The sequence below is a fragment of the Dermacentor silvarum genome, chromosome 1 (assembly GCF_013339745.2).
Source record: "Dermacentor silvarum isolate Dsil-2018 chromosome 1, BIME_Dsil_1.4, whole genome shotgun sequence".
Lineage (NCBI taxonomy): Eukaryota > Metazoa > Arthropoda > Arachnida > Ixodida > Ixodidae > Dermacentor > Dermacentor silvarum.
In genome coordinates, this window is record NC_051154.1 from 202,203,285 (window position 1) to 202,221,034 (window position 17,750).

General features: G+C 50.8%; 1 protein-coding gene across 22 annotated transcripts in view; it reads left to right on the forward strand.

Moving 5' to 3' along the window:
• LOC119436648 (calcium/calmodulin-dependent protein kinase type II delta chain) overlaps positions 1-17,750 on the forward strand; it is a 241,175-nt gene that overhangs the window by 22,777 nt on the left and 200,648 nt on the right. For all 22 annotated transcript variants that reach the window (XM_037703587.2, XM_037703590.2, XM_037703592.2 and 19 more), the window contains exon 2: positions 11,598-11,692. In XM_037703587.2, coding sequence (XP_037559515.1) covers positions 11,598-11,692 — 95 coding nt within the window. The remainder of the gene's footprint in view (positions 1-11,597; positions 11,693-17,750) is intronic.

Sequence of the window (17,750 nt, forward strand, 5' to 3'; positions counted from 1 at the left end):
TCATGATAATCCGCGTTGAGCCAGCATGTGCAATCTACATCGCTTGTTCGGAGTGCATGCTAACTCTCCCCTGCGCTGTTGTGGACAGCTTGATTGCATAGACTCCTTGTGACAAGGGACTGTTGCGAAGTCCGAGGTCCGAGCGGCCACGAAGGTTCCATGGGTGGTGTCGTGCCAAGTGCCGAGAGGAGGAGATATCCACTGAGATCAGAAAACGGTTATATATACACTGTACATGTTGGTATTTTACAAGAAGGGCTCCATGATATTGGAGCCGTCTACATGCAAACACATTTGCATGTTCTAGCGTTTACATCTCCGAGCGTCCACATGGTCGAGCGTGTCGCTGTTTTATCCCTTTGGTTTTCCTCTTTCACTCAATGAGGGAATGCACTTTAGTTCTTAGCCAATGACCACCTTCGACCAGTTCGCCATATCCCGCACATGATGTGCCATCGTTTCCCGCTGGGCTCCGCCTCCAATCTTGCCTGATCGCCCCCGCACACAGGCAACGGTTGACACCTTGGGAACCAAACGTTGATGTCGTTCCCACGGGAATGCTTGACGCTAGCCCCTTGCAAGAATTAGTCGCCTCTCCGTGGCGGCCAGTTCGCGGAAGCCACCATTTCCAGGGAGGGCGGTGGCTGTTGCCTCGGAAGGGGCTCCAGGTTGGCGCGTCACAGTCGGTGCCGGGCCTCGTCGTAGTTCGGGCGGGCGCTGGTGCTTCACGAAACGCACCCAGAGCGACGTTGCCGTTTTAGCTACGCACGAGGCCGATGGCCCATTGCAGTCTGGGGACTAATTGCTCATCCATCAGTCCCAGGTGACTGACGGTGACACTTCCCGGCCGCGAGAAACGAGAAGCGTGACGAGCACTTGATATGTTCACGTCTGTCGATGAGGCCTCCTTTGTCCCGAAGGACCGCCAGACAGAACAGGACCCAGAGAGGAGGTATTTCCGTATATGCCTCGAGTTTCGAGGATGGCCGCGGCGTCACGTATCATGCGGACAGTGCGGCTCTGGTTGCTGAGCTAGCCGCACGCTCTGAAGGCGTCCTGAGAGTCCATGTAGATGTGGGTTACCAATTGCACCTACATCTACATGGTCTCGCAGGTAAGGTTGCAATTGGTTGTCTGCACCGTCCGACGGTTTGGCTGGCAGTTATGAGTATGCCAAAGACTTCGACGCCGGTTCTTTTTATTAATTTTTTTTTCGGTGGCGAGCATCGAGAGTAAGTAATTAGCCCTCAGCTCCGCTTTCCGCCGTGTTAGGCGACCTACGATCACACGAGTGCCAGTCACACCGTCATTTGCCCTGTGCCGTGCAAGGACTGCTATGCCTTTCTCGGCGACAGCCGCATGTGTGTATGGTATCTATGACAACAGCCTGTTTCCAGATGTTTGCAGTCGCATAGTGTATCTTCGGGCCGCAGCAGCTTTGCACTGATATAGCGTCCCGCCTACGTTCCTGGCCGACGGGTATCGGTCGTTCCCAAGAAGGTGCAGGATTTGAGAGATAGTGGTATCGAATCGACAACCCAGCCTCGTGAGGATTGCTCTTCCGGGAGCGCGCTCCTCTTGCGGCTCAGCTGTGCCGGAGATGGCGTTTACCTGGGATTGCTGTCGGGGATCTTGGACCTTGAAACTATATACACAGCGTTCCTTGATGGGCCACTCCTGAGTCCGACACAGGCGCCGGCGAAGGTCGAGTGCGTATAATTAGCCATACACAGACGTACTTTCGCTAAAGGCCCACTGCGATTCTGACAATTCACGGCTCCCGGAACGTTACAGGAAACAGGACACAGACCGCTCTCCGGCCATTGCGTTTCCGGCTCGCGTGTAATCAGATGCGTGGCGACAAGAGCGGTCTAATGGCACGTACACACTAGCGGCAAAACGCGCGCGGCGCACCGCCGGCGGCAAAACGCAGCAGCGGCAGGGCGGCCACACCAACTGCCATTCTCGGGCCTGTGCGACGAAAGTGCTGTACGCACAAACGGATCGTGTTAGGGACAAGAACTTCGTTGGGATGGCATGCTGCTGCGCCTTAAGTTGCCGCAACCGACAAGGCGAGGGCAAAAGGCTTTTTTGTTTACCATCCGGCGTGCGCAAACGCTTGCTGCACACTTGATATTTGCGCCGTGTCGCATCGTCGCGTTGCTACTTCCAAAACGGCATTATTAAGACCAGTACTGACTGACGAAGCAAAATCGCGCCTCAAAACGTCTCCGCAGGGCGCGATCGAAGTTTTCCTCGGATTTCCTCTGGTAGCGCGTTAGCTGTCGTCTGCCACGGCAGGCCCGACGCAGGCGGCGCCACTGTCGATATCGCGCCTCGATCGCGCTGGTCGCGCCGAGCGCGATAGTGGAACGGAGGAGGAGGGAAGTGGATGGCGGGGGCTTTACCGGCGGCGCGCCGCTGCGGCAATCACGTGACAGACTAGACTCTCTCCCCCCTTCTCGAACTATCCGTCAGCTCGGTCCGGGAGCTGATGCGTGCAGATGATAGTGCGAAACGAGTTTCCTGCCAACAGCGGACGCGACTACAAAACGAGCGGTCGGGCGGGTCCGCATGTCACCAGTTTCCCGCGCGCACGTCACGGAAGTGGGCCGCTCTCATTGGTCTCCTTCATCCGCGGCACGCGGCTAACCGCAAAAAATCGGTCCAGGAGCGATCCCTCCCTGCCGCGGCAAGAAAAACCTGTTTCGCGGCTGCTTTCGCGGCGCGCGTCTTGCCGGCGGCGGCGCGCCGCGCGCGTTTTGCCGCTAGTGTGTACGTGGCACTACGCGCCCCGTCTCTGCTGTAGCGTATAAGTAATCTGTACGCGCGTGGACGTGCACGGTCTTCATGGGGAGCAAAACAGCGCAAAAGGACTTTCGCGCTGTGCCCTCACGTATGAGGGCGTTTCTCGATTGCTCCCACCTTCTGCGCGGCAGCGTGGCACTTCTGTGCTGTCGGGTAACTTTAGTCCGGGTCACGACCAGCCTCTGTCTGGCGCGTCGGCGTCGCGCTCCCAGAGACGGCGTTTCACACACGCGCACACACACCCGAGTCTACATGCAACAAAGAACAAAGTTGAAAAATTGTTTTAGCCCTACCGTGCCGCGGTTTGTAACAAGTACGTTGCAGTATACGTAGATATAGTACTGTGAACGGTTAATGCCTGCAACAGAACTGAAAACGAAATCGCCTTTGTGTTTATGGCGAGTGGAATAGAACACAAAAAAGAATGTGCAAACGAGCTATCAGGCATTATAAATAGGAAATCTGGCCTATTTATTGTTCACCAGGAAAAAATAAAAGGTTGGCACATGCATGGGACGTTTACTCAAAAGTCGGGACTGTCGCGCTAAATTTTCGCGGTATCACGCTCTCTACTATGTATGCGCTGTACAACTAGGGTATCACGCGAGAGCCTCACCCTCTTCATTGCCTCGCGTCTTTCGGGCCATTCCCGTATTCTTCGTCTACGCCGTAAACATTCCGCAAACGAACAGGCACATATGGACGCACGTGCCTTGTGCGTTGTTGGTGTGTACAGTCGTGTGCCATATGAGCTGCAACACGGTGCCCGCGGTTGAAGGGGCCCCAGGACTGCAAGCCGGCGCCGATATACCAAACATTTAACGCCATTCCGATGACTGGTATTTATGAAACCAATTTTTCGTATGTCGGCGCCGCCGTGTAGTCTCGGGGGCGCCTTCGACCTCGGGCACTGTGTTGCAGTTCATATGGCACGCGACTGTACGTGTGGTCGCCGTGTTTATCCCGGCGGCAGCAATCTTCACGGGCCCGGCACGTGGCTGTGCAGTGTCGGCCAGAGACGCCTGGGTGTGACCCAACACGCACGTGAATGTATTTCAAGCGGTTCGATGACTCTGTTGGAGGGGTTTTGGCATTAAGGGCTGGGCGAGTATGCATCGATTTTAGGCCACGCTGAAGCACCTCGCGTGACTGCTACACAGGTTTTACTTACTCCTTTGAACACCCAAGAAACGTTTCAGAGTGAAGAGGGTTACGTAGGAAGAAAACATTAAACAATGTATGCATTGCTGTTGCATACAAAATTCTTGTTTTTACTATGTTGGCTACTGTTCCACGAAGCGGCTCCATACGCTTATCGGAAACAGCTATGCGACTTTGGTGGAAACAACGCTCTTGCGCAGACGCAGCTGCGCGCAATCAGTCATCCGCTATTTTGACAGGTTCGTCGACAAACACGGCAACGGAAACCCGCTCGCAGGTTCAGCGGCATTCGGCTGCGCCTTTCTTTGCATTGAAGTGCGACCTGGTATAAGGCTATAACATTTGCGGTTCGAAATAGCTGGAAATATATTTATAGGATCTGACAGTTGCATAATTTCTGCTCTCTTTCGGTAAAAAATGCGACAGTTCGGGTACAGCCCCTCACCGACAGTATCGCGTTATGCGTTAGGCATGCATGCACGATACATTGATTCTGTTTATATTGCAAGCGAATAGAGCTTTCTGGAAGTGCAGGAATGTGATGAACGAAAAAAAAAAAAAATGGTGGAAGGGGTACAAACCTGTATACGACCCACTATTTTCTATATGTGTAAATTAGTGAATTAGTGCATGAAGGTAATTACTGTTTCTGTAAACTTGTATCATTTGTAGGATACGTCCTTAACGCTCGGAGCTAATTGTGGCAGGCTGTGTTTTGATCCGGCCGCCAACGTATAACTTCTTCGCCTTATAAAACTGGCACCATATGTGCACCATATGTGCACCATATGTACGATTTATTTTAGCGACAGCTACATTACGCCAGGTTTTCGCCTCTTCGCCGTCGCCGCACTTTGAGCCGTGGCCGCACTGTGACGTCACGCCCCGGCCCTCGATTCTCCAGCAACTCGGCTCGTCGCGGTCGCCGCGCGAGCACCGCTCCTGTGAGCACCCCGCGCTCCGCAGCTGTGATAACCGTCGCCACAGCCATATAGTTGAGGCCGCAGTATGGATGGTGTCTAACTACAAGCGAAGCCTAAGCGCAGCCGGGGGTCTGTAGCTTCCGCTACTCGACTAAGTTTAACCAGAGCTTAAACCACAGCCATTTTTTTTTCTTATAAAGTAAATGACAAATTTTCAAACGTGTATTTTAATAAGTTTACTTACAAGTATGCCAAACTTAGGTTAAGCACTGTTATAAGTTAACTATTGCTTCAAGTAAAAGAAAAAAAAAATTGAATCCTCCGAATTTGATCTTACGTTTCTGTGTCGTTGTTGTTAGATATACCTTATTGTTTTAAGCAATATATATACTGCAATATACTTGCAACAAACAGCGTTAGCATAAATCACAAAACTAACATGTGTCTGAAAGAAAATTTTCGTGCTGCACTGCGCGGATTGGTTTCCGGAAAAGATCCAACCCCCAGCCAATCCGGGAAAAAAACAAATTTAATGGCTATAGTTAAAGCGAGAAATTAGTTATAGCGCAGCCACATCAACACCTACTAATATTTTCGCTCAAATGCGCGTTGGGAAAACATCGGGTTAGCAGATGTCGAATAAAATACACCAAGGATGCTCGTATAAACAAGCATTTTCTGCTTATCGAGACTTCTGTGTGCGGGATAGTATTTTGTTTGCTTGCTGCAAAAAATTTGTATAAAGCGAGACTTAAGAAAAATATGAAACCAAGTTAAATCTATAGATTATTCGTGTAACGCCTGTATTTGTTTTCTGGGTGACATTATGTGACGTTGTTGCGTAGAATATTCCCACCGAAGGTCCAGCTGCTGCACTTCAATTTAAACCGCTTGCGCCAAGACGGACGAGTTGACGTAATCTCCACGTGACCTCCCTCTATGCCGCTCTGTGTTTTTGTGAATCGGCCACTGCTGACGTCACATGAGGTGCAATAGTCCAAAATAGGTGGCGCCACTCTGACTTCCGGCTTCGTCATTTTTTCGCTTACCAAAGCTCTGTTCTCGCTACTATAGTGACGAATTCGTTATTACAGAAGCCTAATCTTTCAATCTAGCTCGACTTGAAGGGAAGCTTTAGTTCCGGCGCAGCTCCAAATTCCCTATTCGAATACAGGTAAAACGAATAAATGCTATTATGTAACAACTGCTGCACCGATGTGAATGAAATTTGTTGCATTTCAGAGAGAGAGAGAGATAGCCAAATTCTAGCGACTTTAGGAAGCCGACTTTCGATTTAGGGCCTACAGTTTCTCACAAAATATGATGGCTTAAATAAATAATAAAAAAAAAATCTGCTACAAACACTAGATTCTAACTGCTTCTTTTAAATACAGCAAAATTCCACCAGAATCAGTGCAGTGGGTGTCAATAAAAAATATTTCTTCGTTCTCCTGTATATTTAGATACGAGCTCCCGAACTAAAGCTTCCTCCCAATATTTACCTTTTGTGTCCTCTTAAGCTATGGCTGGCATAGAGAAGGTAGCAATGGTGGCCGGGAGTCTGGTGTCGGCAGGTTACCTCTTCTGTACGGTACCTGCCGCGATATCCCAGTGGCGATGGCGTTGCGCTGCTGAGGTCCCGGCAGCCGCATTTCGACGGGGGCGAAATGCAAAGACGCTCGTGGTGTCGAGGTGCACATTCAAATACCCCCGATGGTCAAAAATACTCCGGTGTCCGCCACTATACGGCGTTCCTCATAATCATTTCGTGGTTTTGGCACGAAACACCGTCGACTACATATTTTGAAAGCAAGGTCAACCCCCCCCCCCCCCCCCTTCCTTTAAAAAAAAATTTCTTACAGTTCACTTCGATTGCGTATTCTACGTAGTTTTCACGTGCCCATTATGATGCCTCTGTATAGCGGTGTTCCACATTGTGTAGCCTGCGTGGCAGCTGTTCTGTTCGAGCTGCTGTGTAGACAGAAAGAGAAAACGACTCTAGCCCTCATTCGCAGCCTCTACTTTTATTCCTTATCTTTGGAATTGTGCGCGTGATTTATGGGCGTTGCTCAAGTCGTGTAGTCGCAGATACATAAAGCCAGGTGTTCGTTCTGGCTCGGGTTCGTGGCCGATAATCGTAATACAATGCGTGCATTTTTTTTTTTTTTAGTTCGCGCGAACGGCAATGCTGACGAACATCGTTTTCAGTGATAGACGATAACATTATACCGCGTGTCCCAGCTAACGTTAGCGCAACTGTTAAGAAGAAAAAGCGGTACAAATTAACATAATATTTTGGGACCCGGGGTGTTAGGTCGTCATAGGCCTGACGACCGAACACTGCTGGTCTTAAAATGGTATCTTGCACCGTTCTTTCTCTTTTTTTTTCCCCCTCTTCCTTTGAACAGCTTGGCTAACGTTAGCTCGGACACCCTAACAGGGTGATCATTTCTAAGTTTTATGGAATTATTAAAAATAGCATGTTGCCGATAACGTAATACTAGTCCTTGAGCTGGATTATTCCGGGAGGCGGACATTACCTGCACGAGCAATGAAACGCATAGTCAGCTAATCAAGAGAAATCCGCTAATTACAGTTTGTACTAATTAATTTACGGCACATATTGCAATTTACAAATTGCAACAGGTGAGTTTGCAAGGCGATATACCACTTGGAATGAATTTACAGAATGACGCTATACTGTGGAGATGTGCGCCATCAAACTCGCCGTAAAAATGCAGTGTTGTTCCACTTACTTTTTTAGTAAAGTAATAAATAATAAAGTAATTAATCGGGAATTAATTAGTGAATATTTGTTTATTAGTCAAATATGTGCTTCGATTTTTCGTTCCAGCAATGTCCGCCTCTTCGAATAAGCCAGCTCAAGGACTCGAATTATGCTATCTGCCACATGCGATTTTTAAAAAATTCCATAAAACTTAACACTGATCACCGTGTGTATACTACACTTCAGCCGTACTTGCAGATCCGCTGCAAGGATATGCAAGGGGGGCAGTGGCACGTGAGGGAGGAGTATCGGTTAACTCGGGAAACGGGGGGATGGCGGGGTCAAAGTGCAAGTTCGATTTCCGGCCTCTGCGGCGTTATTCCGATGGGGCTGAGTGCAAAAACGCGCTCGTGTGCCGACCTCTAAGGCGCTTCGTAGCCACCTGTGCAACTTCGGAACGTTGAACCCCATGGTTTAACTAAATTAGGCTTAGAAATGTCCAGGATTCCTATCAATAAAGGATTGCTACAAATAGATTATGCCTCCTCCGCCTCCTTAGGCTTAGGAATAGACCCGGAGCATGCGTGTGCATGTACGCGGATAAAACAAAAGCTTGAGTAACGAAAGATAGCATGGCCTATAACCAGGTTGATTGAGCAGTTCCACACGATATATATATATATATATATATATATATATATATATATATATATATAGTGTTTTTGTTTCATCTGGTTACACTGTCTTAATGGCCAGCTAACTAGAACACGAGTGCCCTTTTGTCTGTGGTGGCTGCGCACTGCGCGAACTTTTTCATGTAGCTCTGGCCAGTTACTGTCCCCCCCCCCCCCCCCCCCCCCCCCCCGGTGCAACTTGTATAGGACAGACCAACTTCCAGATAAAGAGGGGCGTCGTTTTCTGCGAGGATAGGGTGTCCGAGCTCTAACAAACGGTTTCGATCCTTTCCGGACGTGGTGGTTGCCTTTGTTTTTACAATAGAAAGAAGCAGAGATAGAACTTTTCATTGAAGAAGTACGTGCGCGGTGACTTCTTGCGATGCTGAGAATTACCTGCCCCCCGAGTCACGTCGGAGCTCCATTAATCATTTACTAGGGCATCGCCCCTGTAAGCCCCCGTACGATCGTCGCTCTTTAGTTCACAAAGCACACGTGGACCACGCCTGTCTGGCGGTCTTTTATTTGGAAACGTTTATTGACCTTCTTAGCCGCACTTTTGCTGTCTACATGGGTGCGAACGTATGGCTTCGCCGTTGTCGCGGCATGCGTCTCGAGCAGTCAGTAAACTTGCCCTTCTCTTGTGTGCGCGATGTCACTTGTATTTTGACACGTGCTTTGTTATATTCATTGGCATTAGAGTGCCGGCTTTGTTTGTTATCAACAAGCGCGCGTGTGTGTATATATATGACTGACAACCTATATGCCTTTGGTTGCAGTGGGCTCTCGGTTATGCGTTTCTTCTTTTTCTTGTTTCACTTTTTCTGCGAATGACGGTAAAATACGATCAGGATTTCTATTTTTTGTTTAACGTGGAATGCGTCATATATTGGGACTTAAGGTCCTAAGATAACCTTGCTTCGTGGGGTTCGAACGACGCAAAGCTTGTCTTGCGCCGCTAGAACATTTCTGACGTGGTCTAGTTGAACAGCTCTTTTTATGAGGTGCTTCCACTATAGCGCTGCTGTTCCCAGGGATGTCTCAGCTTCGAAAGTAATGCGATAATGCGGATGTCGTACTAAAGGTCGACCGAATTTGTAGTATGCCAACGCACATTGCGTACATCTTATGAGCACCGGTTTGAGTTTGATGAATTCTACATATATACCAAGGCACAGTGAGTTCTCTCAAATGCAACCACTTCGGCTCGGACGGACAACTCGTAGTGTCGAGCTATACGCCTTTCTGAATGCCGAGCGAGAGGTTCAATTGAGCTCCGATTGCGTCATGCATGGCGCGACAGCAGCGCTATCTATACACGCTGCACATGCATGATCGAGTAATGGCTTCTTCCCGCCACACAACGATACCAAAGTAAGGTGCGTGGGGGGCACTGTTGCAAAGGTATAAGCGATAATACATGTTTTCGTTACATGCAGTTTTAGCAATCGACCCCTTCCGCCCAATTTTAAGGACGTTTGACGTTAAAAAAAAAAAGTGTCGTATATTCACAGCGCCCTCCGTTAGTTAGCGAGGTAGGCGTCGCCAGCTTGGAAGCCTGTCACATTGCGAATGCGCTCCTGGTAGTCAGTCGTGTTTATGTCGGCGTTGGCTCAGTGCGACAAGCCTGTCTGCCACTAATGTATGCCTGCAAGTCGTCCTGTCGACCGTCAACCTCGGTGTCGTGTTGGCCTAGTGCACTATAGTACATCAGCCTAACGAACCCAGCGGGGAGACGGTGCATCATCGCTTCGTGCCGCGGCTGGGGTTGTCTTATTTCGCGGCTCTATATCCCTTGCGCGGCTAAACGGTGAGCATATTTAACCACGGGAGCTTCCGCCAGTAACGTTGAGGCTCGCTGATCTTACCCCGGTTACGCTATGTGGTCTAGCTCGCATGGACTGGTTGACGCTGCTGTTGGATGCAGTTGACGAGCTCTCCAACGCCATCGATCGGGTTAAATTTGGGGGCTTAGTTTGTTTCTACCGATTGTAGGACCTCCTCTTTATTTAACGGAGTTTCGCGTATACGGCTGTCACGCTGTAAGGTAATTTACTGTCTCATTTTAGATTTAGCCTGCACATTTACGTCAACGCAGTCGTGCGCGGTTGTGGTTTTGCAATGGCGACCAGCTACCGATAACGTGTACAGGCGATGGCCTGCGCATAATACTTGCGACGGATCACGAAAGCTGACCTTGTGTGCGTGCGCAGCTTGCTAAAAACATTTTGTGAAAACTGTCTTCTCCACAATAAGAGGTTCGTTGGGGAGAATCCCGCTTTACTCATCTCGTTTGGTGTATAGCGGCTTCCACGTTTAAAACATCTACCGTGTGTGTACAGCCGAGAGCGTTACCGCGACAGTGGTATGCTTCATTGCCAATGAAAGCTAGATTAGTAAGCCGTTATCAGATCTGGGCTCTTTCTCTATTGTGCAATCAAAACGTATATGATACCTGTACGCGCAGCATACAGTGCGCGCGCCGCGTGCAGAACGCTGATAATGATTGCATCGTCCAATAACGGGGTGTTTACGTAGCGAATGGGGCACGACGGCAGCGGTGAAAGCCGGAGCTGGCGAGAACATCGGCTGCCACACAGCTTCATTTGTAAGGCACGGTAATGGACTCCGCAATTAAAAAAAAAAAAAAGGCGTTGTGTGCGTGCATGCGAGTGAATACCTGCTGGCTTGTTTGCTCGTGCCGGATGTGGTACGGCGCACATTTCAATCGGAGTTTTGCAACTTGGAATAAAGCTAAAGTTGCTTGTATAAGCTACGTAGCATGAATCGCTTCGGGGATTGTGTAGTTAGCTGCCAGAACAGCAATGAAATCGATGAAATCGCCTTCAAAAGAGTTGTGCACGCATTTCTTTTTTCTTCTTTTTTTCTTTTTTTTTTTTTCTGCCCCGCTGGAAGCCGGCGGGTCGCGATGGTTATGTGTGTTAACGTGCCACGGAGCTCCTGCGGCACGTTGCAATGACAAATGGCTCATACGCGCGTCAGTCACGGCGCGTTTTTTTCCATGTGTTCTTCCACACGTGTCCTCCATTGCAGCGTATCTAAAGCCCAGATGTATATTTGTTACATAAAACGTCGTTATTAGAAAAAAAAAATAAAAGTTGTCTCACCCGCCCTATGATATGGCCCCAGCTACTGTTTTTCGCTTAGTAAATAATAATGAAGATGAGAACATGTGTACGTTGACTCACCAATTCAAATCTTCTTTCCACGCGCAGAGTCTTGGCCACTGTTACAAAAGTTATTAACGGTCATTTTTTTGTTTCTTGTTTATCTCTTTCGCAGAGGTGCATTTTCAATTGTGCGACGATGCGTCCAGAAGTCAACGGGGCTCGAGTTCGCCGCCAAGATCATCAACACCAAGAAGCTGTCGTCAAGAGGTGAGCCGTCCCGGATGGTGCTCTATGTATAACCTTGTTGTGTGGCGGTGCCGGCAACATGCCGCCTATATAGGTGCTCGCACCGCAATAAGGAAGTGTCGCGTGTGCTTTGCACTTTTCTTTTTCCTTCCTTCGGGTCGGTTCGGTGATGTACTTGCTTTTTTACTGCCGCGCTGAAATACATCCAACCTCCGACAACGGCCTTAGTATAGTAGGAGACCTCTATAGAAAAAGCTCTCACGGCTGCTGCCTGAGCGCTGACAAGTGCCATTTTTTCTTCTTTCCTTTTATTATTATTACTGCTCTTATTTTGTTATCTCTTTCCAAGCAGGCTGATGGTTCTGTGCCCGTAAATATAGCTGCGTCCGTAGTGTACCTGGCGCTGGCGAGACGAATGATTTCTCGCGTTGTGCGTTATGTCGACAACCGAGGCTCTTCCGGCAGTGCGAAATGCGTGTGTACGACCCTTCGGAGCCACGTTTACCTTCGGCAAGGACGTCTTTAGTTTCTGTTGTTGCCTGCCTTCACTGCGTTGGAATGCTGTCGCGGGCTTCTTTTATTTATTTAGTAATATTTCTTGGAATAGTAGCGTTGCGGTACGAGCGCTACCGTGTACTACATGAACACATTTCGGTTTGCCGTCCGTCTTGGTTACATTCACCGCAAATTTGTCCGCTTTCCACTAGTCGAACTACAAGCCCCCTTCCCCATTTACTTTTTCTTCGGTGTTTTTTATTTTAATAATGATAATAGTATTATTTTGTATAAAGGGCCGTCTCGGAACGTTGCTTCGCGCCGTGGCGTGCCAGCCAGCGGCATAGAAGCCGTTCGCGCGAGCGCCTTTGTGGTGCAAATGAGCATGCGTCCGCAGGCGCCATTGTTTCCCTAAGCCCGCCGCTATTGTGAACCCGCTTGTCATTGCGCGCGCTCATCTTTTATCACGAAGCTGCTGAGGCCCGTAAATCCACTCACAGAAAGGTGCATGATACGTTTAACGCGGGCTTTTCGACCCCAATCTTCTGCGGTGCTCTCAACCTTCCGCGGCATCCAATGAATGGCCGCATTAATTTTATTTGCCGCGCGGCTGATCGAACTATGTAGCAGCGAACGCAAATGATTTCTTTTCCATTTTTTTCCTCTCTCTTAAGTCTGCCTGCGCCTCTTCTCCGTAGCAGGCTCGTGCTGTAAAACTTCGCGTCATGGAAAATAATTGGACGCTTTGACTTTCAGCTGCTTTTTTCTGTGACCGTCGTGACATTCACTAGTGCCGTTGGGACGGGTGCGAGTATGAAACAAGGGGAGGGGGGGGGGGGGGCAGCAGTTGCCTGAGCGAGCGTTTTGTGCTCCTCATGGGGCGCGCAGCGGGCGTGCTAGAGCTCGTAGTCATCCGGCCTTCGTGGCAGCGTCGAGTTTTTTGCCGCGTAGCCTGATGCTGTTAGGCGTGTGTGCCGCAGACTTTGCTGTGAAGCTTCGCTATGGGGAAGCTTTTAGGGTGGATGTAGTTTATTTACGACTGCAGTTTTATGGCAGTCGTATGAAGGTTTACAACTGTAGCGCTGTCTAATGGGCATGACCTATGCAATGCTGCAGTCGTTACGCCGTTCCTTTTGTTACGTACCCTTTCGTTGTACAGAAGTATATTGTGAACGCCTCACAATGGGACTCGCGAGAGCAGTCCTTTGAAAACGGCTCGCAGGGTCCTGTTGGGACTGGGAGGCGGCCCTGCTCGGCTGCTCCGACCTGGCGAGCCAGAAGGCCCTGGTCGGGCGTGCCCAAGCCGCGGCTATAGCCAATGGGCTCCTGTAATGAGGAGCCCACCTAGTGTTTATAAGGAACGTCCCTTAAGGGTCGGTCCACACCCTCCCTCCCAATACTTCGGCCAATAAAGTTTTTCAGTCAGTCGGGTCTGACTGGACTGTCAGTCGGATCTGTTGCGACTGGATGAAGCGCCACCGCATGGAGGTTCTCTCTCGCGGCGTCAGAAGTGGGGAGAGGCGTATAGGGATGTACTTGGAGGTCAGTGCCTGACGCTTCCATAAGGAGTCTTGTACGGGAACGTCAGTGAGACATTTGAGTGGAATTGGCGAACTTATCGGTGTACTCGATTGGGGATGGTTCCACGAACATGTCACAGGGAAGGGAAGGAACAGTCGTAGGCCATGAGTGAGTGGGCTACCGATCTGGATCTTTGTATTTTCGAAGGTCACGCCGGGGTCTTTTGAGCATTTCGTTTAGGCGCCACCTGCGAGGTTCGGTAGCTGCGTGGCGCCGTTTGATCGGCGCAGCTGAGGAGAACCACGACTTCCTGCGGTACGTCACTTCGTGCGGATTGTGGCCATCCATACAGCCGATGATAACCGAACAGCGGCGGTGTTCCTTTATTAGCTCACACAGGTGTGGCTGAATGTTTTACACACTTTTCGCAAGGTGCGAGCGGATTCATGACCATCGTTCAGCATTTCATCAGTCTGATCTGACCACACGCTATAGCTGTTAGGAACTCACACTTGACGTGGCAACGCGGAAGGGTCATTGCAACGTAGTCATCGATATGAAATACGTAAGCAGCACCTGTTGAACGTTAGCTTTCTGCTACAAGCGCCAGCAGGGGCAAAAATATCGTGATTAAGATTTTTCGTAGTGCTGCTGCTACAACGACGACAACGACAACCGCAGCAACAACAAATCGTACGTAGTTCAGCGTGCAAAATTCAGTGGACATCTTTGAATTTTGTTAAAAGGTATGATGGTATAGTCTGATAGAAGTGCAACTGATGGAGAGCTGGTTTTGAGACACTGACGAAGAGTACAACTCGCCCATCGCCAGGTATCGGTGAAAAAAAATTGCTACGGACAGACCTATCATGAAATGCTCGAAAAAGCGCGAAGGGATGTGTGCTACAACCCGGCTTTTCAAGCGTGCGGTTACGCGCCGTGGTTGCTCAGTGGCTATGGTGTTGGGCTGCTGAGCACGAGGTCGCGTGATCGAATCCCGGCCACGGCGGCCGCATTTCGATAGGCGGCGAAATGCGAAAACACTCGTGTACTTAGATATAGGTGCACGTTAAAGAACCCCAGGTGGTCCAAATTTCCGGAGTCCCCCCACTACGGCGTGCCTCATAATCAGATCGTGGTTTTGACACGTAAAACCCCATAATTTAATTTTAATTTTTTTAAGTGTGCGGTCATATTTTCTATCTGCCCCGCTCCTGGAAGCTGCCAAAGTGAGGTCAGGTCAACCATCTTCCTCCCCTTCTCATTTCCACTATTTTGTTCATGATCATCTTCCGTGCTTGGTCGCTACTGTCTTGACAGGTACGTAACACTTCCAGCGCATCTTCTCATTGTCAGTTAAGCATAGCTGTTACATTTTTGTGTCCGTGTACAGGGCGGGGCCTGTGATCCGCTATCATCCAACCCAGCGTCACCACTGCGGTCCAGTCCTATGGGCACAAAAAAAAAAAAAAAATGGGGGGGGGGGGGAGGGGTCGTTCGGCTGGATCTCGCTGCGGTTAGCCACGCTGCTTCCACTGCAGGATGTGGGGCGCACGGCTTCCCGGTCTGGCTTACCGGAGCCAAGAGCCGGCACTGGCTCTGCAGGCTGCTGCTGCAAAGACGGCCCACACCGGGGCCCGATCGATAGCGTCCGGGCCCGGCAGCGTGCGCCCTTGCTGCTCCGGCACGGCGCTCGCTCGCGTCAGTGCACATGGTCGCACGCTGCGCGCCGCGTGTGTTCTTCGCTGCGCCCTGTGAGCAGTCAAATAGCGCTGAGGAGGGGTAGGCTGCAGTTCCCTCTCGAGACAAAGAGAAGGTCGTTGCGAGTTGGAAGCTTGACGGAAGGGTGCAACCACTTCGCAGTGGGAGGAAGTGCCCAGCTTTGTGATATCAGGTGGAGGTAAAGCGCCCGTGGATGAGTAGCTGCCAGGCGTGATCTCTCGGTGAGGCACCAATACACCGCGAAGGAAGCGGGAATAAGCGCTTAAGCTTCTAGCTTTTCCCGGCGTCGGACAGTTGTGGGAATGTTGTGGGAACGAAACCTTCTGCCTGTTTTTTTTATTTTCTTCGCCTCCTCCGTCCCGTCGCCGACCAGCTACCGCGACGTGCTACTGCACGGTCAGTGGTTCGCCCCTGGCATTAATTCTTGCTGGCGTTTCCAATAAACGTTGGCTCTCTTGCGGCGGCATTGCTTCCTCTCATGGCCTCGGTCTAGCGCGCTCATACGCTTATCCGTCGTTCTCGTCCAGCTGATCAACGCCGTTTTAAATGAAGCTAGAGATACACGCCCGAGCATTTGTTCCTCCTCGAGGTATTCACGGAAGACCATCATTTAGCCGCCAGGGGATTGATTAGTTTGTTCGAAGTCATTTGCAAGTGTGCGCACGATGTTGCTCCGCGCGGCTGTTTTATGGCATGGCGAACGCTGCAAGAAACTTGTGAACTGTCGGCCGTTGTTCGGCCGCGAGAATCGGCGTTATTAAGGCCAAACATATTCAGTCGAAGAGACCGGGAAACCGGTGTCGTAGTGCCCGAAGTCATAATCTGGCGGGTCACTCGCTTCTGAGATAGGGAACGTATCTCTTTGGCTGTTGCCCGCTGCCTCTGATCAGTCTCGAACTACGGTCCGAGGTTATTCCGAAGGTCCGAGCACACGTATTCGTTTCGTTTTTCTTTTCTTCTTTTTTTTCCCTTCAGCAGCTCCCGACCTCGTCAAATATTGCAGAAAGCCGAGGAATGAATGAGCTGTGCCACAATTTCATTCGACCGTGGCATGGCGTCCTCGCCGTCCCTGTTCGCTTCCAGTACTCTCTTCGGCGGGGTGTGAGAAAAGGTCGAGGTTGTTTCGGAGCCCTCAAAGTGGTAGGAATTCATCCTCGTCGCAAAATAACGCGTATCTGCTTGTGCCCTCCCCCCACCCCCCTTTTCCTTTTCCTCTCGCTCTCTCTCTCCACCATTCTCGTGTGCGTTGTGGCGCACTGCCGGCCGGACACTTTCTGACGGCATGCTTCCTCTGCTGGCCGAGCGACGGTCGAGGAAAACGCGCGCGGTTCCTTCACAAACGGAGGGGGGGTTGTTGTACAGCGGTGGCTAGTGGCAGTCATCATTTTCTGCACGCGCGGCCCGGACGCGGAGAAACAGGCAGCGCACAATCGCCGGAGACGAATGGCGCTCAAGAAGAATAGTTTCTCTCTGACAGGCGCACTGTCGTCTTTTTGTCCCAGCCACGTGGTTCGCGGCCGCCTCGACGGGGTGGCGTCGGCGGCGAAGGCGCGTGTCGTCGATTATAGTTTACGGCGGAGCAGCACAGCGCGTTGCCGGAATAATTGGGCAATCCATCATACGACTCGGGAAGGGGGTGCAACCTTGCGACGCCTGCGTATACGCGCTGAGGGAGGGGAGTTGGAAGCGTTACGGCGTTACGGAGACAAATGGATCGGCGGACGGCCCGGGGTGGCAGCGGATGCCCAATCGGTGGCGCAGCGTCCACTGCACCCGTGCGCGGACTGCGCGCCACTGGTCCCCTCCCCATCCTTTTCTGTTTAGCGATTCCGTGCGCGTGTTCGCGCTAGCCGTAGGTGATGCGCAGCATCGTGGACCGGCGCTCTCTGAGCGGACTCTGCGCAGAGCGTGGCTGGTGGGCCCGATGGCCTCACTTTCTCCGAGCTCGCGTCTTATATACAGACGTCAAACGGGTGGGACCTCGGGGCGCGAAAGACGTGCGAGAGTTCGGAATGGAAGAATCCGCGCGCTGCACTCGCGATAAATGTGCGAGATGCCGGAGGAGGCTTCCTCTTCTCGCACGTACTACGCGCCTTGCGATCTTTCTGCCTAATGCTGAAGGGATTTTCGCCGAGCGCTGTACGCCTTTGCTGCGGAGTTGGGCATTCTCCGCATGGTGTAACCGTGCGCAGGAGCATTCCTTGGTAGCTGGGCCTATCGACATCTCCATATTCCCCAGCCCCATTACCCTTAGTAGGCCGATGAGCCATTCATATTTTAATAAAGCTTTATAATAATCATCGCTCGCACTGTGTCGCGTAGCCTATGACTGGGGGGGGGG